General features: G+C 64.5%; 2 protein-coding genes across 4 annotated transcripts; one reads left to right on the top strand and one right to left on the bottom strand.

The window, feature by feature from the left end:
• Positions 1-1,092: 1,092 nt before the first annotated feature.
• On the bottom strand, positions 1,093-16,585 carry ARHGAP45 (Rho GTPase activating protein 45). Of its 2 annotated transcripts, none has more exons than XM_062625077.1 (22): positions 16,363-16,585; positions 14,420-14,756; positions 12,542-12,685; positions 11,693-11,777; positions 11,326-11,386; positions 10,856-10,934; positions 10,591-10,728; positions 10,382-10,446; positions 10,157-10,267; positions 9,083-9,163; positions 8,706-8,885; positions 8,395-8,532; positions 7,626-7,816; positions 7,205-7,362; positions 6,425-6,502; positions 5,466-5,567; positions 4,765-4,928; positions 4,283-4,471; positions 3,839-3,976; positions 2,275-2,513; positions 1,757-2,018; positions 1,093-1,434 (listed from the first exon to the last, which is right to left on the bottom strand). In XM_062625077.1, exons 1-22 carry the CDS (start codon positions 16,450-16,452, stop codon positions 1,162-1,164), a joined length of 3,303 nt encoding a protein of 1,100 aa, XP_062481061.1. In that variant the 5' UTR covers positions 16,453-16,585; the 3' UTR covers positions 1,093-1,161. The 2 variants fall into 2 exon arrangements, with proteins under 2 accessions (XP_062481061.1, XP_062481060.1); XM_062625076.1 differs by lacking the exon at positions 16,363-16,585 and adding an exon at positions 15,653-15,876.
• Positions 16,586-18,130: 1,545 nt separating this feature from the next.
• On the top strand, positions 18,131-22,018 carry CNN2 (calponin 2). 2 transcript variants are annotated; one of them, XM_062625094.1, is made up of 7 exons: positions 18,131-18,286; positions 20,266-20,387; positions 20,625-20,691; positions 20,772-20,909; positions 21,008-21,124; positions 21,498-21,524; positions 21,601-22,018. In XM_062625094.1, the coding sequence occupies exons 1-7, from the start codon at positions 18,224-18,226 to the stop codon at positions 21,865-21,867; spliced, it is 801 nt and encodes a 266-aa protein (XP_062481078.1). In that variant the 5' UTR covers positions 18,131-18,223; the 3' UTR covers positions 21,868-22,018. The 2 variants fall into 2 exon arrangements, with proteins under 2 accessions (XP_062481078.1, XP_062481077.1); XM_062625093.1 differs by having other exon boundaries at positions 21,378-21,524.
• The last annotated feature ends 2,563 nt before the right edge of the window (positions 22,019-24,581 follow it).

The raw sequence follows: 24,581 nt of genomic DNA, 5'->3' as shown, positions 1-24,581 counted from the left end.
CCATCCATCCATCCATCCATCCATCCATCCACCCATCCATCCATCCATCCATCCATCCATCGTGGTCCTCACTCAGTGACAGCAGGGTGCAGCCCAGGTACGAGCAGGGTGAGAGAAGGCAGCAGCTTCCAGCTCTTCATAAGCTGCAAATGTACTCATGTCTCTGTTCTTCAGTGCAGAGCACTCGGAGCTTTCAAACACTTTGGTCTCGTGTAACCCTTGTTAAGCCAGCAGAGGTAGTGGAGTCATAAAAGGAGAAGCCTCTTACACTGGTAGGGCTGTGACTCGCCTCAGGCCATGGAGGTCCTGAGGAGGAGAAGGAGGAAGAGAAGAAGGAGGAGGAGGCATCGCCCCTCAGTGACCTGCTCCGTCTTCAGAGGGCACAGATGAGGTCCTGGACTCGCAGCTCAGTCTTTTGGGGACCAAATGTGTCCCAAAGCAACTCCCCTGAGTGATGGGGCCCTGCAGCAGCACAGCCTGGTCCTGTGCCTGCTCACAGCCTGCGCCTGCTCCTGGCGTGGCTGCTGCTGAGCAGGCAATGCCCATAAATACAAGCAGCGATGCAGAGGGAGGGCACGTAGCGGGCTGGGATGTGCTGAGGCAGTAAATGCATCGCTGGGCTTCGGGTGCCTGCTACAGCCAGTTGTAAATGATGAATGTCCCTGGCACATGGTGCAGGCTGAAGCTGAGGCTGGCCCCATGCACAAGGGTGCAGGTGGCTTTTATCTGGCCCCAGCACCCCTTTGGGCCGTGTCCCCTTCCCAGGGAGGTGCAGCGCCCTTCTCCCGCTGTCAGGAATGCCCCCGTGTCTCCCAGCTGCAGCCAGGAGGAGGATGGGACCCTCGGCCTCATCCCATCTCCATGGCTGCAGTGGACGTGTGGGGTTAAGGAGCGCAGTGAAAACGAGACCCGGCTTCAGGCTGAGCAACAAGCGAAGGGGCTGCCCTGCTCCAGCGCCTTCCCTCCAGCCTCATGGATCCCGCGGGGGGCTCCCAGCAGGCGCAGCCGGACCCCATGGACCCTCCTGGAGCCGCGGGGCTCAGCGGGCTCGTGTGAAAGCTCCAGCAAGGATCACGTCCGTGTGTCCCCCCCACCCCAGCATCACCCGCAGTGCCTGGATGCGGCGCTCTCCGCTTCGGCAGCGGGGAGGCAGCGCTCGGGTCATTCGGCATCGCTGTGCTCGTCCCCCGGGGGGCTGCGGCCGCTCGGAGCGGAGCCCTCCGCATCCGAGGGGCCGGTGCTGCAGCTGCGGCTCCGCGGGCCCTCGCTGCCGTCCTCGCAGCCCGGAGCATCCTCGGTGCTGGTCTCGCTCTCCTGCTGGGTGAGGCGGGCCCGGGCGGCGCCGTGCGCGGTCCCCAGCGCGTCCCCGCTGTCCTCCAGCTCCGAGTCCGAGTCGACGGAGCGGTCCCCAGGCTCTGTGGGACACGGGGAGCCCTGCAGGGGAGAGGAGGGGAGGAAAGCTCCTGTCGTGGCTCCACAACGCGGTCGGGGGGGGGGGGAAATATCCCTGTGGAAAAGCGCGTGTGCGCCCTATCCCTGCCTGGCGCTGTCCTGGGGCACAAAACCCTCGCAAGAGGAGTGGGGATGCGCAGGGGGGATGCGATGGAGCGAGGCAGGTTTTGTAAGGGAAGGGCAATGGTGTTGGCTGGCCCCATAGCACCGTATGGGGCAGTGGGGATGGGGTAGCAGGGGGTGTGTGGAGGAGCTGCTCCAGGCTGGGTGGCCCCTACGGGTGCTCCCTTCCCCGGGCTCGTACCAGCTCGGGGCAGGTCCCCGCCTCCCCTGCGCCATCCGGAGCGTGTTTGCTGCAGTCGCCCAGCGCCGCCGGCTCCTTGCTCTCGAAGATGGTGGGGTAGAAGATGATGAGCGCCTCGATGATGCGAGACTGGTGCGGGTAATCCACCAGCGAGGACAAGGAAATGGTGGCATCCGTGGGCCTCGGGCGCATCAGCGTTGGCCCGAAGACGATGCCCAGGTTGCTTGAGGTCATCTTGTTGTCCTGTTCCACTTCCACGATCCTGGGGAAGGGGGAACTCGTGAGGAAGGAAGCAGGGAGAAGGGATGCGTGGATGGGCAGGGTGCAGCCAGGCTGGAGGAGAAGCTGGGGTGGTAACACAGGGGTCCCCTCGGGGCACACACCAGCTTCAGAGACCTACCTGTGGCCATGAGACCCGGATGCTGTCCCCATGGGACCAGTGGGGAGGCTCCCATCCTTATCCCATCCATCACCCTCCCACCCTTAGGGGTGATGCCCCCCTTGCCTGCCCCTCTCACCTCCTCAGGTGCTGCAGCAGGTACTGCAGCGTGGCCATGTTCTCCCGGGGCAGCTCCTTCAGCAGCTCCTTCAGCTTCAGCACCAGGTTCAGCACCACCCTGTCGGTGTCGGCTCCCTTGTCCTCCAGCTCGGGGCCCCCTTTGCCGCTCCTGCCCTTGGCCTCTCCGCCCTGCAAGCTCTCCTTGGCCAGGCCCATCAGCTCGTTGTACATGCGGAAGGGCATAAGGGGTTCCGGGAGCTGCAAGCAAGAGCAGGGGACATGGTCCAGGTCCTCCCTGAGACCCGGACGCATCCAGTGCTGTTGAGCTGAGGAAACCTGAAGCCTGCCTGCAGCAAGGAACCATCCCCGTGGTTGCAAACCACACTACCCACAAGGTAACGGTGGGTTATCCATCGCCCGGAGCATGGGAATCAGCCTGGCCCATTGGTACGGGTGAAGCTCAAGCAAAATAAAGCATCCTTTGATCGACAAGGAACGGGGGAAGGCAGGATGAGGGCACAGCCCGCAGCGAAGGTGGGGATGCCCCAGGTGGGAAGCTCTCGCTTTGATGCCTGCACCGAGCAGCACTGAGCTAACGGGTGGTGCTGGGCGGCCCCAGGAGCTTCCCGGCTGCTGGAAGCGGGGTTGGGGGGGGGGTTCGGGACGGGCTGCCCCGGAGCAGGGTCCCTCCAGCCCCGCACTTCCCACAGGGACTTGAGCCTGCAGTGAGAGGTTGGATCCTGGCCCCTCCTCTCTGGGGTGGGGGGAAGCTGCCTCCTCCCTGTGGCTGGTGGAGGATGTGGGTGATGATGGCGACAGGAGGCAGAGCTGCTGGAGCAGCGCCAGGGGCTCAGCACCCATCAGAGCCCACCCCAGGGGCTCAGCACCCATCAGAGCTCACCCCAGGCTGACCTGAGGGGCTCAGCACCCATGAGAGCCCACCCCAGGGGCTCAGCACCCATCAGAGCCCACCCCAGGCTGACCTGAGGGGCTCAGCACCCATCAGAGCCCACCCCACAGTGACCTGAGGGGCTCAGCACTCATCAGAGCCCACCCCAGGGGCTCAGCATCCATCAGAGCCCACCCCAGGGTGACCTGAGGGGCTCAGCACCCATCAGAGCTCACCCCAGGGTTGACCTGAGGGGCTCAGCACCCATCAGAGCTCACCCCAGGGTTGACCTGAGGGGCTCAGCACCCATCAGAGCCCACCCCAGAGGCTCAGCACCCATCAGAGCCCACCCCAGGGGCTCAGCATCCATCAGAGCCCACCCCAGAGTGACCTGAGGGGCTCAGCACCCATCAGAGCCCACCCCAGAGGCTCAGCACCCATCAGAGCCCACCCCAGGGTGACCTGAGGGGCTCAGCACCCATCAGAGCCCACCCCACAGTGACCTGAGGGGCTCAGCCCTGCTCCTGCTCCAGGCCCCATGGGCTCTTTGTGGGTCACTTCCCCTTTCATGCACCCAGTTCCCTGTTGCGGAGGGGAGCAGGGATCGGGGTTCCCTGCGGGTACCGATGCTGCAGCGGTGCTGGACCCCCGTGGAGCTGCCTCCCCCCAGCAGAAGGTGTCCCCGGCACCGTACCTGCCTCAGGTAGAGCTTCAGGACGTTGCTGATATCGTGGGGGGAGGCCTGGGACAGCTCCACCAGCTCCTTCCCGTTCTCAAACGCTTGGCAGAGCTTCTCCACGCGGGTCTTGACACCGTTAACTCGGTAGATGCCCTGCAACGGGGAGGGAAGCGGGGTGGAAGCGAGGGGAGATGCTTCCCGTTAGGTTTGCATGGCACCGGGGAGCTTCTGCCTGCAACCCTCTCCTTTTGGGGCTGGAAATCCCTCTCAAGCCATTCTGGATGTTCCCGTCATAGGAAAGAGGGAAGCGAGAGAAAAGGGTTTCCGAGCACAGGGTTTGGGTTTATCAGCTGGGACCTCCCGGGTTCCTGTCTCCTGCAGCCGGGTGGTTTCCGTGGCGAGTGAAGGGGGGTCCAAGGCAAAGCAGCTGAGAAGAAAAGGGAAGAGGGAATTCGTCACCTTGGTTTTCAGCGCCCGCTTCTCAATCTCGGCCACGCACTTCTTGATGATGAAGGGGATGCCGTCGGCGCTGCTCTGAGAAGCCTTTGTGAAGTCCTGCCCAAAAAGCTGCAGCTTCCCTTGGAGCTTCTTGTGCCCGCACTGGATGGCCAAGGATTCCAGGCACTTCTTGTGGCAGGCCAGGTTGCACTGGAAAACAAAGGGGAAAAGGCACGGAGGTGGGAACAGCAGCATGGGCCAGGAAGGAAGGCAGCCACCAGGCATTGCCCACACCGAGGAGCTCCTGGAGCACGATAGCAGAGAGGAAAATGCCTTTGGGGAGACATTGTAGGAGGCTCCCCAAAGGGAGCATCTTCCTGAGCACAGGTTGGAGCTGGGATAAGGAAATGCATCAAGGGACCATGGTGAGGACACCCCACTGCTGGGATACCCGGGTATCCACCTGGCTATACCTGGGTATCCACCACTTCTCCCAGCTTTACCTCCTCACATTCTGCTCCCTGGAAGTAAACGTAGCTGTTGCACTCCCGACACTTGGAAGGGGTACGGAGCTTCCGCAGCCGATGGGTCTGGGCAGCCTTGGATAAGCCGATGTTTCGGAAAGGCCCCGTTGAAGCCGTCATCTCTGGGGTGATCCCATTGATGCCTATGAGCAGGTCAAAAGGAAATGCTCCTGAGGATGCAGGGTGAGACAAGCTGGAATCCCAGGATAGTTTATATCGGAAGGGACTCCTCCAGCTCCAACTCCTGCCACGGGCAGGGACCCCTTCCACTGGAGCAGCTTGCTCCAAGCCCCTGTGTCCAACCTGGCCTTGAGCACTGCCAGGGATGGGGCAGCCACAGCTTCTCTGGGCACCCTGTGCCAGCGCCTCAGCACCCTCCCAGGGAAGAGCTTCTGCCTAAGAGCTCATCTCAGTCTCCCCTGGGGCAGGTTCAAGCCATTCCCCTTGGCCTGCCCCTACATCCCTTGTCCCAGGCCCCTCTCCAGGTTTCCTGCAGCCCCATAAGGCTCTAAGGTCTCCCTTAAGGAGCCTTCTCTTCTCCAAAAGGCAGCTCTATGGGCTCCTCGTGCGGTCACCATCGGGTACCCTCCGTTACCTCCAGACCTCCTGAAGGTGGGAGAAGCCAGCGCAGAGCTGGCTTTGCCTGGGGGTGCTCAGCAGGACCCTGCACGGTCACGTACCCTGCTCGAAGGGAGCCGTGTTCTCATCCTTCTCCTCCAGCTCCTCGCTGGAGGACGCGGTGCCGTTGGAAGACAAGCGCTGGAGCTTGTGGCTGAACTCCCCTGGCAAAAGGAAACCCAAGAGCTGATTCCCACAGCGATCCCTGTGGGAAAGGGGACACCAGGAGCCGGCAGGGGCTGTGCAGGGGAGCGGGCTGCAGCCAGGGGGGTGTGAAGGTTCAGTGGTCCCTCACCCCATCCCATCCATCCCATCCCATCCCATCCCATCCATCCCATCCCATCCCATCCCATCCCATCCCCTCCCATCCATCCCACCCCCTCCCATGCCATCCCATCCCATGCCATCCCATCCCCTCCCATTCATCCTATCCCATCCATCCCATCCCATCCCATCCATCCCATCCCCTCCCATTTCATCCCATGCCATCCCCTCCATCCCATCCCATGCCATCCCATCCCATGCCATCCCATCCCCTCCCATTCATCCCATCCCATCCATCCCATCCCCTCCCATTTCATCCCATGCCATCCCCTCCCATCCATCCCACCCCCTCCCATGCTATCCCATCCCCTCCCATTCATCCCATCCTGTTCATCCCATTCCATCCCATCCCATGCCATCCCATTCCATGCCATCCCATCTCATCCATCCCATCCCCTCCCATGCCATCCCCTCCCACCCCATTCCATCCCCTCCCATCTCATCCATCCCATGCCATCCCCTCCCATTCATCCCATCCCATCCCATCCCATCCAATTCATCCCATCCCATCCCATCCCATCCATCCCCTCCCCTCCCATTCCATTCATCCCATCCCATCCCAGCCTGTTGGAGACTGGGATCAGAGCAGTTATTTACAAGACAGTGTTATTATGAAGCAGATAAAAGTGCCAGGTCCCCCCCTAACCCCAGGGCTCTGGTTTTAGGCTGATGGTGTTGGGCTGGTTTTGGTGTCTACCTGTGCTTGAATCCAGGCTGCCGTCAGCTTCGGTCACCGTGGTTGGCCAGGATTTATGGACCTGGTGTCCCCTCCCACCTGCAGAGGAGAACACATCATCCATTTGGGACTTCTTCCCGTGCTCAGGAGGGAAACACAGGGGAACGGCCTGGACACCGGGAGGCACTGAGATTCCTGCTTGGTTTCCTGCTCCCCATCGTGGCCTTGTGATGACTTTGGTGAGACACCCAGCATGGGAAAGAGGAGCTGGGATGATGGAGAATGCTCTGGGTACCGCCAAAGAGCCAAAGCCAAGGCAGCCCATGGATCTGATTCCTGTCCTTCAGGAGGTTCAGCCTGAAGAGCTCCCAGCCTGCCCTGATGCTGCACAAACCCCCTGGTACCCACAGAGGTCCGGCTCTGCTCCGGGCCCATGGGATGCTGCGGGATGCTGTGAGCAGTGCCATTGGGAGCCTCTGCTCTGTCCAGGGCCCATGGGATGCTGTGGGATGCTGTGAGCGGTGCCATTGGGAGCCTCTGCTCTGCCCAGGGCCCATGGGATGCTGTGGGATGCTGTGAGCGGTGCCATTGGGAGCCTCTGCTCTGTCCAGGGCCCATGGGATGCTGCGGGATGCTGTGAGCGGTGCCACTGGGAGCCTCTGCTCTGCCCAGGGCCCATGGGATGCTGTGGGATGCTGTGAGCGGTGCCATTGGGAGCCTCTGCTCTGCCCAGGGCCCATGGGATGCTGCGGGATGCTGTGAGCGGTGCCATTGGGAGCCTCTGCTCTGCCCAGGGCTCACCTCTGCCCTCGGCAGCCGTGGTCCCCCCGTGCTGCTCCTTGGCTCCTGCTCCTCCTTCCGAGACGGCCCCGTCCTTGGGCATCCCGGCTCCATCAGAGCCGGCTCCCGATGGGAACTCAGCATTGAAGCTGCCTTTCCGTGTCCGAGTGAAGGGGGACCTGGGGGTGGAAAGAGGGGGAAAAGGGAATGTTTGAGCAGGTGAGGAGGGAGGAAAACCTTATTCACTGCTCCATCTGCCTGCCCTGGCATCCCTCTCTCACACACCGGGTAGCCTGCCCCATCCATGGGATGAGATGAGGGCGTTCCCAGCCGGTCCAGCCCCATCTTTCCCCCCCACAGGAGCTGCCCCCAGGCCCCCTGGGAGGTTGTGACGATGAAGGTGAGCCTAACCCAGAGCTGGTTTCCCCTTCTCCCTTCCTACCAGGCGTTGTGTGAGACGTAGGGCTCGAAGTCGTACTGGGTGTCGGGCTCGTCGCCGCGCTGGAGCTGCCTGACGTGCGAGGCGTACTGCTGGCCCGGGTCGTAGAGCTTGCTGCTCTCACACAGCGTCTGGAAGTTGACGGGCAGCGGAGCCGTCTGCATGTGCATGATCTGGTAGAAGGAGATCGTGGCCTAAAGGTAACGGGGGGGGGGGGGGGGAAGTCAGAGGTGAGATTTGGGGAGCCTCAGAGAAGCCTTCGGTGTCTGAAAAGGGCTATAAGGATGCTGGAGAGGGACCTTCAGCAGGGACTGCAGTGATAGGACAAGGGGTGATGGGTTCAGACTGGAACAGGGGAAGGTCAGGTTGGAGATAAGGGAGAAGCTCTTCACTGTGAGGGTGCTGAGGCGCTGGCACAGGGTGCCCAGAGGAGCTGTGGCTGCCCCATCCCTGGCAGTGTTCAAGGCCAGGTTGGACAGAGCCTTGAGTGACCTGCTCTAGTGTGAGGCATCCCTGCCCGTGGAACTGGATGATCCTAAGGTCCTTTCCAACCCAAACCATTCTACGTCTCTATGGAGGAGATGGGAAGTCAGGAGCAGCCCTTGGTCTGCAGGCTTGAGCCTTGGCTATTCAGGGAGCTCTCCATCCACCCGGACCTCATCTGAAACAGGGGCAGCCAAGCCAGGTCTGCTGTGGAGGCACCCCCGAGCCTCTCCTGAGCAGGGTAGGGCCACCTCTCGTCCTGGGGCTGCCCCAAGCGAGCCCCACTCACCAGCTTGATGACCTGGTCGCTCTGCTTGATCATTTCATGGATCTGGCGCAAGGAATTCACTTTGGTGTCCTCCAGCTCCTGCTTCTGCGTGTTCGCATCCGCAACACAGGTCCGGTACGTGGCCATCGCCTCTTCCGCCTGCGAGGGAGCGAGGTGGGAGCAGGTCATGGATGGGGAGAACAAGGAGAGAGAGAACAGCTCTGGACCCCTCAATGCGTTCCTGTGCCGCTCGGCTCTGTGCGGGGACAGCGAGGGGCGAGAAGGCTCTTGCCATGCTCATCCCGTATCCACAATGAGCCATTCATCCCCACCTTGTTCTTGGCTTCCTCTTCCAGCCTCCTCTTCTTGTCCAGGGTTTTGGTGGTGACGCTGCTGGCGATGCTCTGCTGCTCTTCTTCTGCTTTCACCGCCACGTACTTGGCCTTGTCGTGCTCCTCGCTGCGCTGCATGTAGGTCTGCTTGGCCTTGCGCAGGTTCGCCTCTGCCTCTTGCTGCCAGCGAAACAGTGACCCACGGTGAGGACTGCCCCATGCAGGGGTGGGGGGGGGTCTTACCTCCTCCGGTGCCCCCCAGCACAGCCGCACGCAGCACCCAGCGCCGCTGGAGCGCAGCATCCTCAGAGGGGTATTTGCCACGGGATGCTGCAGACCAGCCCCGGGGCAGCACAGACCCCGGTCCTGTCACTCACCAGCTTCCTCTGCGCCCGGTGCCACTGCTCCTTGATCTCCTTCCTCCTCTTCTCATGCTCCAGGCGTCTCAGGGAGAGCGGCTGCAGCGGGGAGAAGCGGCCCCACGTGGGGCTGAGCTGCTCTTCCCTTTGCAAGAGGCTTTGCAGGGAGAAGTGCCCTGTGCTGGTGGTTCCCAGCACATCCCCGGGGACATGGGAATGCTCCTCGGATGAGGCGGAGGTCATAGAATCATAGAATCACAGTTAGGGTTGGAAAGGACCTTAAGATCATCCAGTTCCAACCCCCCTGCCATGGGCAGGGACACCTCACACTAAACCATGGCACCCAAGGCTCTGTCCAACCTGGCCTTGAACACTGCCAGGGATGGAGCATTCACAACCTCCCTGGGCAACCCATTCCAGTGCCTCACCACCCTAACAGTAAAGAACTTCCTCCTTATATCCAATCTAAACTTCCCCTGTTTCAGTTTGAACCCGTTACCCCTTGTCCTGTCACTGCAGTCCCTAATGAAGAGTCCCTCCCCAGCATCCCTATAGGCCCCCTTCAGATAATGGAAGGCTGCTATGAGGTCTCCATGCACCCTTCTCTTCTCCAGGCTGAACAGCCCCAACTTTCTCAACCTGTCTCCATACAGGAGCTGCTCCAGTCCCTGAGCATCCTCGTGCCCTCCTCTGGTCTTGTTCCAGCACTTCCATGTCCTTTTTATGTTGAGGACACCAGAACTGCACACAATGCTCCAGGTGAGGTCTCACAAGAGCAGAGCAGAGGGGCAGGATCCCCTCCTTGGACCTGCTGCTCACGCTGCTTTGGATGCAGCCCAGGATACGGTTGGTTTCTGGGCTGTGAGCTCACACTGAAGCCGGCTCATGTTCATTTTCTCATCCACCAACACCCCCAAGTCCTTCTCCTTGGGCTGCTCTGAATCTCTTCCCTGCCCACCCTGTAGCTGTGCCTGGGATTGCTCCAAGGTGCTGATTCATTTGGGGGGGGGGGGCTCTCCTAGACCCTGGTTTTGAACCCCTCCAAGCCCCCAGCAACTGGCTGCGAGCTTGGGCAAGCCGGGTGGCCCTCACCTGGAGGAAGGTTTGCTGCTGCAGGGTGCTGGCAGCCTGCAGAACCGATGCTGCATGCTCTGTGTCCTGCTCCAGGCTCAGCAGGTAGATGGACAGGAAGGGCATGTTGGCCTGAGGGAGGAGAAAAGGCATCACCCTGAGCCCGGCACCGGGAGCCGAAGCATCCTCCAGTGCTGCCTGTGGGGATGCAGAGCCAGAGGTGATGCTGGGATGCATGGACCGTACCTCCTGGCTGAAGGTTTGCTTGCAGCTATTGGCCATCTTCTGAAACCCTTTGGCAAACTCCATCTCTGGAAGAAGAGGCTTGGGAGTGAGGAGGCATCCGGGATGCCCTCGCAGCATCGCTGCCCATAGAGGACCTCGACCTGCTCTGATGCTGCCGCGAGGGGTCCAGCCCCACACGGGAGACCCCCCCCAAGTCCTCCCTGCCTCACCCAGCGTGGTCCTTTTCTCCAGGTACCCCATGAGGTCCTTCATGTACTTGGAGATGTTCTTGGCGTACTGGAGGGCAGCGTCCACCCCCCCCTCGCAGCGCTGCAGCAGCACATCCACTTCCTCGGCAGGGGGACAGCCTGCCGTGGGGCGAGGAGGAGGAAGGTGGGGAGGCAGGCACTGGGTGTGCTGGGGTCCTGCTGCTGCCCTGCCAGCCTCAGCTCAGCCCCGTACCCCGGCACCCCAAACCCTGACCCACAGCCTCACCCGTGGCATAGCTCTCCATACCCGAAGGCAGGCCACCTCCTCCAGGCCCAGGGATCCCCCCGTAGAGGTTCTCCATAGTCTGGGAATTGGGAAAGAAGAGGGAATGATGAGAGGAGAGGAAGGGGAGTAGCTGAAGGGGCTGATGGATGGAGAGACCCGGAGCTGATGGAGCCTCTCTGCTGTCGCTGGAGGTCTGCTGTGCCCAGCCTGCGGCCCTATGGAAAGGCTGGGAGCTAACGGGAATGCCATTGGGGAAACACCTTGCTCCGGGCAGAGTCAAGGAGGGCACCCAGAGCCCTGTTTTCTGCTTCCATCCCTTCCCAAGCCACCTTGCCCGTTGGCTCCTGCTCCCAGGTGGCTTTTCCCATCCCTGGGATGGTGGCGAGGTCCGGAGCTGGGAATCAAAGACATGGGGCTGGGGGCTCTGAGCGCATCCCGGGAGCCGTGCCATGGGATCGGGCCCCACTCACCTGGTTCTGGATGGAGAGGATGGTGCTGCTGTCCACCTCCCCCATGAGGAACTCGGACACGCTGCGAGAGAGGAGCAGGGCTGGGCTCAGCAGAGGGGTCCCTGACACCCAGCAGCACCCCCCACCCCGCACCCCATGGATTCAATGGGGTCAGCTCAGCCCCGCGTGGTGGGGTCCTGGAGGAGGAGCAGAGCTCAGCCCATCCTCGAGGAAGGGATGGGATGTGGATGCTGGGGGCTCAGGCAGGCTTCGGTGCTGGTGCATGTGGCAGGAGGGATGCGTGTGCCCTCCTCGTGGGGTCCCCGGACCCACCACCATGGGGACATGGGGTCCATGTGTGGGGGATGCCTGCCCCGAAGCCCCTTACGTGCTGCTGAAGGACACGGCGATGGTCTCCACGGCCTTCTCGAACTCCCGCTTGTCCGCCTCATTGCTGGATTCGTAATGGAAGCCTGGAAAGGAGGACACGGGGAAGCTGTGCCACCGCTGTCCCCGTCTTGGCTCCTGCTGTGGGGCTGGGTCGGGGTCTGGGGCTGGGTTGAGCTCCAGGGAGCATTGGGATGTAGAAGATCACCCCTATGGATGACGGAGTGCAGCGCAGTGCCTCTGCCCCCTCCATCTCCTCCGTGCCAGCATCACTTGGCTCCTGCTTCTCTTTGTTCCCATTACCGCAGCAGCAGGAACCGGCCCCGGCCGAGGCTCCTCTGCGCTGCTGAGGCTGGCGAAGGGCTGGGATCTGCTCCCCTGCTCTGCCCCGGCCACGGAGCAGCCTCGTCTCGCCCCATCGCAGCCCAGTGTGGGGCCAGCCCCACGGCGAAGCCCCTGTCACCCAGCCCGAGGCTTCCTGTGCCCTCGCGGTTGCTGTTGGGTGTGCAGGAAGCGGCGGGGGACGCACGGTGCTGTTGTGCTCTGCCTGCGGTTAGCGCTGCCGTGCCCTCCCCGGGGCTGGCTGCAGGCAGGCGCTGAGCCCCAGAGCCGGGCTCCGGTGCCATGGGCACCCAGCTCTGGCCATGCTGGAGCCCATTGGGGAAGTGTTTGGAACCCAACCCGGCAGGGATCTGGGCTCCGTCGTTTCTGACTCTAAAGCCTAAACCGCAGCAAGCAGCAGGCGATGCTTCCACCCCCTGTTCGCGTCCATGGGGCAGCTCCGCTCCCAGCAGCCCCGCCATGGGGGGGTCCCGTCCCCCCCCCGCACCTCCCAGCCCCATCGTCTCACCCTTGACTCTGGAGATGAGGGTCCCGGCAGCCGTCAGGGTCTCGAGGGTGTTGAGCAGCGGGTACTTGCTGATGACCTGGCGCAGGACGCGCAGGGTTTCACCCAGGCACTCGTGGGCCAGCGGCCGCTGGGGCTCTTTGGGGTCTGTGAGAGGGCGGGTCTGAGTTGATGCCACGTCCCTGCCCCATCCCCGCCTCACGTCCCTGCCCCACATCCCTACCCCACGTCCCTGCCCCATCCCTCCCTCACGTCCCTGCCCCATCCCTGCCCCACATCCCTGTCCAATGTCCCTGCCCCACATCCCTGCCCATCCCTGCCTCACATCCCTGCTTCACATCCCTTCCCCACATCTCTGCCCCACGTCCCTGCCCCACGCCCCTGCCCATCCCTGCCTCACATCCCTTCCCCGCATCTCTGCCCCACATCCCTGCCCCACATCCCTGCCCCACATCCCTGCCTCACATCCCTGCCCCACATCCCTGCCCCATCCCTGCTTCACATCCCCGCCCCACTTCCCTACCCTATCCCTGCCCCACATCCCTGCCCCACATCCTTGCCCCATCCCTGCCACACATCCCTGCTTCACATCCCTTCCCTACATCCCTGCCCTACATTCCTGCCCATCCCTGCCCCACATCCCTTCCCCACATCCCTGCCCCATGTCCCTGCTATCCAGATCCCCCTTCCCATCCCTAACATCCACCCTCTGGGCAGGGTCCTGACAGGCCCCCAACCCACGCAGCCCATCCCCTTGGCCTTGGGCCTTCGCAGGACCGATACAGCCGGTCCTGCTGCCTCCAGGCCTCCGCTCCCATCCCGGCCGTGTCCCGGCGGGGGCAGCCCGACCTTCCAGGCATTTTTCCCTCAGAAGTGACTTTTTCCCTTGAAAGCCTTTTGGGAATTTCCTCCTCGTTTCCTCCCCTTCCTCCCCACGGGATGGGCTCTGCCGGCCGCCGGCAGGGATGCGGCGCCTCGGTCCTGCTGCCGTGCCCCCATCCCTGGCATCCTTCCCCATCCCCTCCATGGGCTCCAGCTGCCAGCCCCGGGGCTCCAGTGCCCATGGTCTCAGTGCCGGTGCCTATGGGAGCCTCCCATGGGGAAGTGCTGGGGTTGGGAACCGGCACCCTCCGCCCCACCAGGCTAAACCTGCCCCACATCCCAGCCCCAGATTTGGGGTCAGGAAGGGGTTTCCTCCATTTCCAGAGTGGGAATCAGGGAGACCACCAGGGCAGGGAATGGGAATGGATGCGTTCAGAGGAGAGCCGGACTCTCCAAAGTCACGGCAACATCCCACAGGTCAGCCCCAACCCTATCTCTTTGCCAGCGGCAATGGCCCCATCTCGGCCACCCCATAACTGTGGAACCCAGCAGTGGATGTCACCCTCCTGCTCAGGGCTGGTTCCTCCCTGCAATGACCTTAAAGCATCCCCCCCCCCGACAGCGCAGACCCCAGACCCATGGGGCAGCCCCCTGGGGCCGTGGTTTCCACAGCGAGCGGGGATGCGCCAACATCTTTGAAGACCCAAAGCCAAAACCACGGCACTGCCTGAACCAAACCCCCCCAGCCCCAGCCCCAGCCCCACCTCACGAGATCCCCGCATCCCCCTTCACCTCCCCTGCCCCACAGCCCTGCACCCACGCTGTGGGTCGCGGTGGGGCCGTGCCCGGTGCCCCACGGGGCCCCGACCGCTGGCACCGCCGCGTTGTAAACAGGAAAGCGGGCGGATGAAAATAGCTCGTGGGCAGGAAGCGGCGTTATCCCGGCTCCGAGCAACCGGCAGCCGCCCACCGCCCCCTGCCGCGGTCCCCCCCACCCTCTGTGGGTCCCGGTTTGCTTCTTCCAGCGGGGCCGGTGCGGATGCTCCTGCCGGTGCTCACCGTCCCGCAGCACCACGTCCCGCAGCTTCTCCAGGGCATCAGCGAACCGGGCCACATGCGCCAGGAGCTGGGAGATGTCCTCGGTGTCCACGAAGGGGCCCTCGCCGCCGTCTATGGGGCTGTAGGAGGAGGACGTGGGGGTCCTGTGGCCCTTGGGCACGGCCCTGGGGCCGGCGGGGGTGAGGGGGAAGCCGGCGGCGCTGGCATGGCGGCTGAGGCTGGTGGGGCGCTTCAGGGTGCCCGTGGAGCTGGGGCTGGTGCTGAGCTTGGAGCTGGAAGGGGGCAGCTCCCCCAGGCTGGAGCCGGGAGCTTCCAAGCAATCCTTGCGGGAGAGGTCCTGGGGAGCAGGGAGGAGCGTGAGGCTGGGACCCCAGCGCAGGCAGCACCCCGGGGCTGGGATCTGAGGGGCCGTGCCTCAGTTTCCCCAATGCAGGCGTCCCGGCAGAGCCCCAGGGTGATCCTGGCCGGGTCCAGCCATTCCCCCCCATCCCCTCCACCCCAGCTCCCTGCGGATCAACCTCCCCAGCACAGGGGTTTTGCAGAGCAGCATCGTCTCTGAAGCCGCAGGTCAGGAGCCAGCTCGGTCGCCACAACTGCCCCCGTGAGCCCCACTGGCCCCCATCAGAGCCTATGGGTCCGGGTTTGTCCTGGGGGGCACACAACCACCATGTGGGTGACACTGCCCTGGCTCCACCAGCACCCAATGTACCCACTGTGCCGGAGCTCCCCATCCCCAGCGGGCCGTGACGCAGCTGAGGAGCCGGCCCCACCATCCCTTCCTCTTTTGCAGCCTGTCCCATCCCCAGGTCGGGCACGGCCCCAATTTCTAGGGGTAAAATTGCCCCAGGGAGGGGTCGGTGCCAGCACCGGGGACCACAACCCAGCGAGGGTCCTCGTGGCACAGGGAGGGGAGCCCCATTGCCCATCCAGCATCTTCCATCAGCAGCCCTCAGGCACTCTGGTGTGACACGAGCGCGCTGGGTCTCAGCATCCCCAGCCAGGCCCTGCTGCCTCAGTGGCACCAGAGCCCAGCTTTGGTACCGGGGCAGACCCCAAACCCTGTGGGCAGCTGTTGTGGGTGAGACTGAACCGGAGCAGCTCAGCCCTTTGGGACCAGCCAGACCAGCAAAAGGGGGTGCCCAAAGCCCCCCACCCTGCAACGGCTGGGGCCAAGCCCTTGAGACCCCATCTGCTTCCCTGCGCCCCGGGGACCCCGCTTCCCCCCAGCCGTACCGTCAGCCTCACGGCAGGCGTGTGGGGCAGCGAGTCCAGGGAGCCTTTGGGCGCGCTGGCCTTGCCCGTCCTGCGGCGCCCGGCCGAGTAGGGGCTGTAGCTCCTCTTGCCACCGGCCCGGCCCAGCATCCCTCCGTCCGCCACCCATAGGCCCCTCTGCGGAGGGCTCAGGGATAGGGCCGGGTGCCCCTTGCTATGGAGCCATGAGCGGGTTCATCCCCGGCCCCATCTCTCCCCATGCTCTGCGGCTGGGCGCAGGCGCGGGGCAGGCGGTGCCGTGGGGTGCGTGGAGGAACCCCAGCTGCCGGCCAGCCCCACTTCCTCCTGCTCCCCTCCAGCTCCCCGGGGGGGGGTACAAATACATAAACACACAGCAGAGCAGGGGCACCGGGGCTGCCCAAGCCCCCCCGCTCCTCTCCCTGCCCTCTGCGGGTGTCTCTGCCCTCCCCAAACCCTTGGCCGCAGCCCCGTGCCTGGGCTCCCCTGCCCTGTGCCTGCTCTATCCCCTTCATCGGGTGCAAAATCCCCCCAGGCGCAGTGAGCAGGGTCTGTCTCTGTCTCCCTCCTCCTCCTCCTCGCAGACCCCCTGCCCGCACCCAGGTTTCCCCCCCCCTCCCTTCTCACCCTGCGGCTCTTCCCCGCATCTCCACGGGTCCCGTGGCCCCATGGCCCCCCCCCAGGTTGCCGTGGGGTGAGCAGGGGACACTCACCGGCAGGGTGTGCGGGACCGGGCTTCCCGCACGGCTCTTCTTGGAGATGGAGGGGGTTTTCATCAACTCCCGCTTCTTGCGGGAGAACATGGCTCTGGGGCGGCCGAGCCGCTGCCCCCGGGCCCCGCTGCCCTGCCCGGCTCCGGCTCCGGCTCCGGTTCCGGTTCCTCACCGTCCCGGCCACATTCGCCGGGGCCAACTGTCAGAAGGGCGCGTGTGACACCGCCTTATTTCCTCATCGGCCCCACAGCCCAACCTGAAACAGGAAAAGCCCCAATGAGCACCCAGGGAGCCTCTCTGGGGGGGGGGCTGCCCCTCGGGGTTGTGGGGGGCTTGGGTCCAGGGATGCAGAGAGGGGTCTGTGGGGGGCAGAGACCCCCAGTCTGCAGAACAGCGGCTGTAGGGTTCACCCCTCTTTGGGGGTGTCCATCACCCCGGGGGGGAGGCAGAGCAGGGAGCACCCCGTGGGTGGGCACCCAGAGCTCGGCATCGCCATGACCCCCAAGGGTCTGCCCCCAACTGCCCGCTGGGGTCACCACCCGTGACCCACGCACCTATGGGTGCTGCAGCCCCACAGCCGCCTGCTCACCCACGAGGGGCATCGATAAACCTCGGTGGGAAATGGGGGACCCTCCGGGGTCCTGGGGGGGGGGAGTGTGTGTGTGTGTGGTGTGTTCCTCCCCGGCCCCCCCCTCCGGTCCCGGGGGACACGGACACGGAGGCAGCAGATCCCGGTGTGCGGGGAAGCGGGGGTGTGGGGTGTGTGTGTCATGTCCGTGTGTCCCGCGTGTGCGCGCACGTCTGCTATGGACGGGTGTTTGTGCCCGCTATGGACGGGTGCTTGTGCCCGCTATGGACGTGTGTTTGTGCCCGCTATGGACGTGTGCTTGTGCCCGCTATGGACGTGTGCTTGTGCCTGCTATGGACGTGTGCTTGTGCCCACTATGGACGGGTGCTTGTGCCTGCTATGGACGTGTGTTTGTGCCCGCTATGGACGTGTGCTTGTGCCCGCTATGGACGTGTGCTTGTGCCTGCTATGGACGTGTGCTTGTGCCCACTATGGACGGGTGCTTGTGCCCGCTATGGACGTGTGTTTGTGCCCGCTATGGATGGGTGCTTGTGCCCGCTATGGACGGGTGCTTGTGCCCGCTATGGACGTGTGTTTGTGCCCGCTATGGACGTGTGCTTGTGCCTGCTATGGACGTGTGCTTGTGCCCACTATGGACGGGTGCTTGTGCCCGCTATGGACGTGTGTTTGTGCCCGCTATGGACGGGTGCTTGTGCCCGCTATGGACGTGTGTTTGTGCCCGCTAAGGACGTGTGCGTGTGCCCGCTATGGACGTGTGTTTGTGCCCGCTATGGACGTGTGTTTGTGCCCGCTATGGACGGGTGCTTGTGCCCGCTATGGACGGGTGCTTGTGCCCGCTATGGACGTGTGTTTGTGCCCGCTATGGACGGGTGCTTGTGCCCGCTATGGACGTGTGCGTGTGCCCGCTATGGACGGGTGCTTGTGCCCGCTATGGACGGGTGCTTGTGCCCGCTATGGACGGGTGCTTGTGCCCGCTATGGACGTGTGCATGTGCCCGCTATGGACGTGTGTTTGTGCCCGCGTGTGTCCGCGACGGCTCCGGCCCCAGCCCCGGTTCCCCCGGTCCCGGTCCCGGTGCTGGGGGGGGGGGGGGGGGGACCCCCCCCCTCCGCGATCCGGGCGCTTCTGGCCTTATATGGGCATTTTGGCCCCGTCCAATCAGCACGGGGGAGAAGCGGGTCCGAGCCCCGCCCGCCCCGTCCCGCCCGCCCCGTCCTGTCCCGTCCCGCTGCCGCTGCCCGCTCCGGTACCGGCTCCGCTGCGCTCCCGGCCATGAGCAGCTCCCAGTTCAACAAGGGCCCCTCCTACGGCCTCTCCGCCGAAGTCAAGAACCGGGTGAGCAGCGGCGGTTGAAGGCCGGGACCACCGGGATGGGGGGGGGGGAGAGTCGGGGCCACCGGGGGAAACCGGGGTCACCGGGGGCCCTGGAGAGCCGGGTGTCCCTGTGCTGCTGCGGGGAGGGTGCTTGGATCCTGGGGTCCTGAAGAGCAGAGGGGTCCCTGTGCCACCGGGGTCCGGGAGGATGCGGAGCTGGGCATCCGCCGAGGATGCGGAGCCGGGGGTCCCGGTGCGCCGGGGACTCTGAGGGGCGGGGAGTGCCGGGAATGGGCTCCCGGCTCGGGGTGCCCTGGCCCTGCCCGCGGGGGTCCTGAGGGGTGTCCCGGGGGGGACCGGGGCTGGGACGGCTCCCGGGTACCGGCTTCTTAACCCGGGTCCGTGCAGTGGCCGCTGTCGCTCCCTGCAAACCCGGGGCTGGGGCTCCCGGCGCCTTCTCCTGTGGGATGCTCCGACCCGCGGCGCTCCCTGGGGATGGGGCTCAGTGGCCCCGGGGGGATCCCGACAGGAGCAGCCCCCAGCCCTCACTGGCTCCTTGGAGCCTGGGACCGCCGGCGGGCACCCGGAGCCTTGCAGCGAGCCGCTCTGCTGCAGGGTTCCCATTTCGGGGCCCGAAGGGGAAAGGGGAGCCGGTGCCACCGGCTGCTGCAGGGTGCAATGAACCCCCTGACCGCCGGCACCCTCTGCCGAGCCGATGGAGCCTCCTCTAGGAGCTGGGTGCTGGTGATGGGCAGGGCAGGGCCCTGGGGCTGGCGTGATGGGGGCACAGGGGTCCTGTGGGGCTGGGGGATGCAGCCACCCCCTCCCCTGTGGCTGGGCTCCAAGGCACTGCTGCTGCCCTGGGCAATGGCGCAGGCAGAAGTTGCGGTGTTGGTCTGTGCCCGGCCCCAGGCGAGCTGAGGTTGAGCCCTGGTCACCCCAGGGCAGCCGGTGGTGGTGGCTCTGCATGGCCATGGGGATGTGGCTGGGTTCTCCTTGCCCGGCCTTGCAGGGTTTTGCATTTCATCACCGGCAGAAGACGGGTCCCTGCTTGCATCTGGGCTGGGCTGCACCCGCGCTGAGCGGGTGGACACGCACCGGAGCCTTGCTGCTGCGTGCTCCTGGGTGCTTCAGCTTGATTCAGCAAGACCTGAGCCAGTTTTACTGCCCCGCTGTCTGCTGGAGGCTGACATCACCCACTGGGAACCAGTCAAACCAGCGGCACTCTCCCAGTCCGTGCCAGCCCTTGCGACTGGGCTGTGGTGGGTTCTGCTTTGGGGCCAGTCCCCTCCGACCCCAGTCCCGTGCTGGCCATGGGGTGGGAAGAGGAACCTCTGCACTGGGAGGATGGTGGGATCCCCCGGATGGGATGCTCGAGGTGTTGTGTGAACCTGACCTCAGCTGGACCATCCCTGCATCCCACCAGATGCATCCCAGCTGGTCCATTCCCACTCCAGGGATCCCAGGATGGAGTGGGATGGGTGAGAGGCGGTGGCTGGCTTGCAGCCATCTCCGGGTACCAGCTGAGCACAGGAGGGGCAAGGATCGAGCAGGGTGGCTCTTGGGGCTTCCACCCATTCCATTCTGGAAGCCTTTTCCTTCCACCAGGCCACGCTGCCGGTGATGCTGCCGGCGCGGGCAGCTGGTCTCCATTTGGGAGGAGGCGTCCGCATTCCTGGCATAGCCGCGGTGACCAAGGAATCTGCGGCGGCGCATTCGGCCCCGCCGGAGGGGAGAGCATCGCATGGCCGGGGACCCCGGGGCTCAGTGGGGGACAGGGAACAGGGAGGAACGGGCCCTTGATGGGGGACGTTTCCCTCCTGCCCCAGGGGCATTTCCTCCTCATCCCCCTGGAATGGTTTGGAGGCTGCCATGTGTGAGGGACACCGTCCCCATGCCTCTGATGTGTGTGATAGCAGCATCGTGCTCGTGCTCCATCCCCATCCGAGGGGCAGAGGCAGGGGCTGACCCTGAGCATCCCCCTCGCTGTCCTCTCCCAGCTCGCCCAGAAGTACGACCCACAGAAGGAGGCTGAGCTGCGGACGTGGATCGAGAGCGTCACGGGGCAGGAGATCGGGCCTGACTTCCAGAAGGGGCTGAAGGATGGGGTGATCCTCTGCGAGTGAGTCCTCATCCAGATGGGGATGGGGGACCCCCACCAGCCCTTGGGGTGGGATGGGTGTGCTGCATCCAGCCACGCCGGTGGGACCCATCAGATAACGGCAGCCAGAGTGACCCCCAAAGCACCCGTGTTGGGGGAGCCCTGGGACCAGCAGGGACGTGGGGAGACCTGGGTTGGACCTTCCTGAAAGGGGCCTGTGCCCCACTGCAGCCCCGCTCCCCCTTTGCCTCCCTCCAGGCTCATGAACAAGCTGCAGCCCAACGCGGTGCGGAAGATCAACCGCTCGGCTCAGAACTGGCACCAGGTAGGGGCAGGCAGCCCATGAGCCCCCGGCCCCTCTGCTGTCACCCACAGGGGGTCTCAGCCCTCTCCCCCTGCCCACAGCTCGAGAACCTCTCCAACTTCATCAAGGCCATGGCCAGCTACGGCATGAACCCCGTGGACCTCTTTGAAGCCAACGACCTCTTTGAGAGCGGGAACCTGACGCAGGTTCAGGTGTCGCTGCTGGCACTGGCGGGCATGGTGAGCACATGGGGGGGCGAGCGGCCTGGGATGGGGGCACTTGGGGAGGGTGGGAGGTCGGGGTCTCCCCATCCTTCCTCACTGTCCCTCCCCGGCAGGCCAAGACAAAGGGGATACAGAGCGGGGTGGACATCGGCGTGAAGTACTCGGAGAAGCAGCAGAGGAACTTTGATGAGGCCAAGATGAAGGCTGGGCAGTGCGTGATCGGCCTGCAGGTGAGATGCTCCCGAGGGTGAGAGGGTCCCGGTTGTATCCAACCCTCAGCACCATCACGGCTCCAAGCATCACCGGGGAGACCTGAGGCTCGAGGGATCCGGGGCGATCTCGGCTCCATGTCAGCATCCCATGGCTGGGAGCCTGGAGAGGGTTGGGGAGCGCTGGTTGTGTCCTCTGGGCTGTGGGGGGACAGGGAGGGGGAAAGGCACACGTGGGGCAGCTCTTGGTCCTCACTGGCCCCCACCTTGTCAGATGGGCACCAACAAGTGCGCCAGCCAGTCCGGCATGACGGCCTATGGCACCAGGAGGCATCTCTATGACCCCAAGAATCAGATCCTGCCGCCCATGGACCACTCCACCATCAGCCTCCAGATGGGCACCAACAAGTGTGCCAGCCAGGTGAGCCACTGCGGCCGCAGTGGGGAGGGATAGGGGGGGATCCACAGCCGAGCCCTGCTCCATCCTGTCCTTCCAGGTGGGCATGACGGCTCCCGGCACCCGGAGACACATCTACGACTCCAAGATGGGGACGGAGAAGTGCGACAACTCCTCCATGTCGCTGCAGATGGGCTCCAACCAGGGCGCCAACCAGAGCGGGCAGGTCTTCGGCCTCGGCCGCCAGATCTACGACCCCAAGTACTGCCCACAGGGCAGCCAGGGCGAGGTGGCCAACGCCACGGGCGACCCGAGCGGGGACCCCCCCGGGTACCACTACTACTGCGAGGAGGAGGAGAGCTACTGAGTGGGATGGGGCCCAGCCCCATCTCGCACCATCTCATGTACAGACCCTGCCACATTCCAGCCTCTGCTTCCATCATTCCTTCTGGTTTAATTTGAAAATGGATCTATTTTTCTGAGCAAGGAAATAAAGACCCTGTTTCTAGAGAAGAGAACACCCGCTTCCTGCAGCCCGCAAGACCCCGAGGTCCTGGCACAGCCCCGGTGTTGGCTCTGGGAAGGCAGCGGATGCTCCAGCACCAAGGAGTGGATGGTTTCTCCTCCCTACCCAGCACCCACCCTACGACGGGGCAGGATGCAGCTCCCACATCCCTTGGCAAAGCAGAAAGCAGCTGCTCCTGGCGCCGCTTCTCATCCCAGTGCTGAGCCCCATGGAGGAGAGGGGCTCAGGATGGTGGGATGCAGCGGGAGCATCGTGTGCTCTCCGGAGGCGAAGCTGGAAACGCTTCTGCGGCAGGACTCGGAGGGAAGGGAGCTGGCGTGGCCGCAGGGCTGGGCTGGCAGCGGCATTCCCGGCACTCCCAGCACCGGCTGCAGCTCGGGAAGCCGCAGCGATGAGATCTTCTGCCAGGCTGGAGCCAAGGCTGCCTCCGACGGCCGCATCCTGTGCCACGGGGGGATGCCCGAGGGGCGGGGAATGTGGGTGCGTGGTGCAGCCCCGGCTGTGCCCAGCGGCTGCATCCCCTGCGGGGGGGGGTTAATGAAGATCCTCGTGTATGGAACCCTTGTTTTTAAGAAACCCCAACTGTTTTCACTTCAGCAGGAGCCGGGTTCTGGTGCAGGCTCCTTGCATGCGTGCTCCAAGGGCTCTGTGTTGCCCTGAGCACAAGAACCAAACCTGGGTGATGCCCCTGGAGCCCCGAGGGCTGTGTCCCAGCGGTGGCCCCGTGCTCACGGCCCCAGCCCTGCCTGCCGGACCCTGTCCGGGCAGGGATCCACCTTTTGGGGTGAAACGCTGCGTTTCAGCGAGTCCAGGGCCATCGCTGCCACCCAGCACCCCAACAGCACCCCGGGGGCTCTGATGGGGTGGCTCCAGGACCCTGAGTGGGTGTAGAGGGGTGGGAGCTCTCCCCGACTACATCAGCCATGGGGGCCAGCACGGGTTCCAACGGGGTCTCAGGCCGGGCTGCAGTGCCCATGGCGGGGTTCTGCTGCCCCGGGGGTCTCAAGGGAGGGGTAACAGAGTGGGGCAGGGCAGGGTGTGCTATAGGCAGGGTGTGCTATGGACAAGGTGTGGCGGGGATGGGGATAGGGATGGGGATGGGGATGAAGATGGGGATGAGGATGGGGATGGGGATGGGGATGAGGATGATGGGGATAAGATGGGGATGGGGATGAGGATGGGGATGGGGATGAGGATGATGGGGATGAGGATGGGGATAACAGGGATGGGGATAGGGATAAGGATGGGGATGAGGATGGAGATGGGGATGAGGATGAGGATGGGATGAGGATGAAGATGAGGATGGGGATGAGGATGGGGATGGGGATGAGGATGGGGATGGGGATGAGGATGGGGATGGGGATGAGGATGGGGATGGGGATGGGGATGGGGATGGGGATGGGCTCCGATCCCTCGCTCGCCCCCGCGTGACCCCGATTTCCCCCCAGCGCCGGGAGGGGCCCCTTTAAGATGCGTTTCCATGACGTCACACTCGCGGCTACTTTGTAGAGCGGGGAGGGGCGGGGCCTCTTAAAGGGGCCGCGCCGTGGCTGCGGGAGCAGGTAACGGGGGCAACGGGGGGGGGGTCCTGGCTGGGGGGGGGTGCTCCTGGTCCTCGGCCAGGCTCCGGCTTCGCAGCGTGCCCCCGGGGCTGCCCCCACATCCGCCCGTCTCCGTTGCCCCCCCCCCGGGGTGTCCCTGGCACCCCCCCCCCCATCCATTCACCTCCCGATGACTCCGCACCGGGCCAGCGCGGAGCTCGGAGCGGCGGGGACCGGGGATGCTGGAGCCGCCGTGCTCCGGGGTGTCCCCGTGGGGCGGCTGCCGGCGGATCCCGGTGTCCTGGTGGGGCTGCCCCCGCTCCCCCATCCCGGTGTCCCTCCAGGCCTGGGGCTCAGGGTCCTCCCTCGTTGTCTCTGCAGCGGGGTGGGCAGCACGGCCCCCCCAAGCCCCCAGAGGAATCCCATCCCCTCAAGGACCCCTCTATGGGGCTGCTCGTGTCTGGCCCCACAGGCCCATTAGCCGGATTTCCCAGCCGGGATCCTAATCCCTCTGGCCGGTGCCCGCTTATCCCCGCTGTGCCCAGGGACCCGATGTGGGCAGGGCAGGCAGCAGTCAGGCCCTGGCCTCCTGCCCGAGCTGGCTGCAGGACGTAGGAAGGTGGATGGATGGCGAGGCCATAGCTCCAGCCGCCAACACCAGGGTGATGGGATGGGTGCTGTGGGTGGCCCTGGGGTGTCTCAAGGTGGTGGTGGCCGGGGAGCAGCTCCGGAGCTCGGCATTCCCGGCTGTGGGTGTTGGCCGGGCAAGAAGCTGCGAGTTCAATCGTGCCAGAGCTGGGCACGGAGCTGCCTGTGAGGCTGGAAGGGGAGGCTGGCGCCCTGCTGACGGGTCCCGGGAGCTGCAGCCCTGTGGGTGAACCAGGAGGGCACGGGGGCTCCCTGGGATGGGGCTGGAGCTGCTGGGACCCCAGCGCAGCTCAAGGGGCATCCGTGGGATGTGGGTGTCTGAGCTTGCACCTCGAGCCCATTGCGCTGGGGCACCGAGGGTCTCAC

This window comes from Pezoporus occidentalis, unplaced genomic scaffold, assembly GCF_034315485.1.
Source record: "Pezoporus occidentalis ecotype Australia unplaced genomic scaffold, CSIRO_AGI_Poc_V1 ctg276, whole genome shotgun sequence".
Taxonomy (NCBI): Eukaryota; Metazoa; Chordata; class Aves; order Psittaciformes; family Psittacidae; genus Pezoporus; species Pezoporus occidentalis.
The sequence above is the reverse complement of the archived record's forward strand: the minus strand, read 5'-3'. Positions and strand labels throughout refer to the sequence as shown.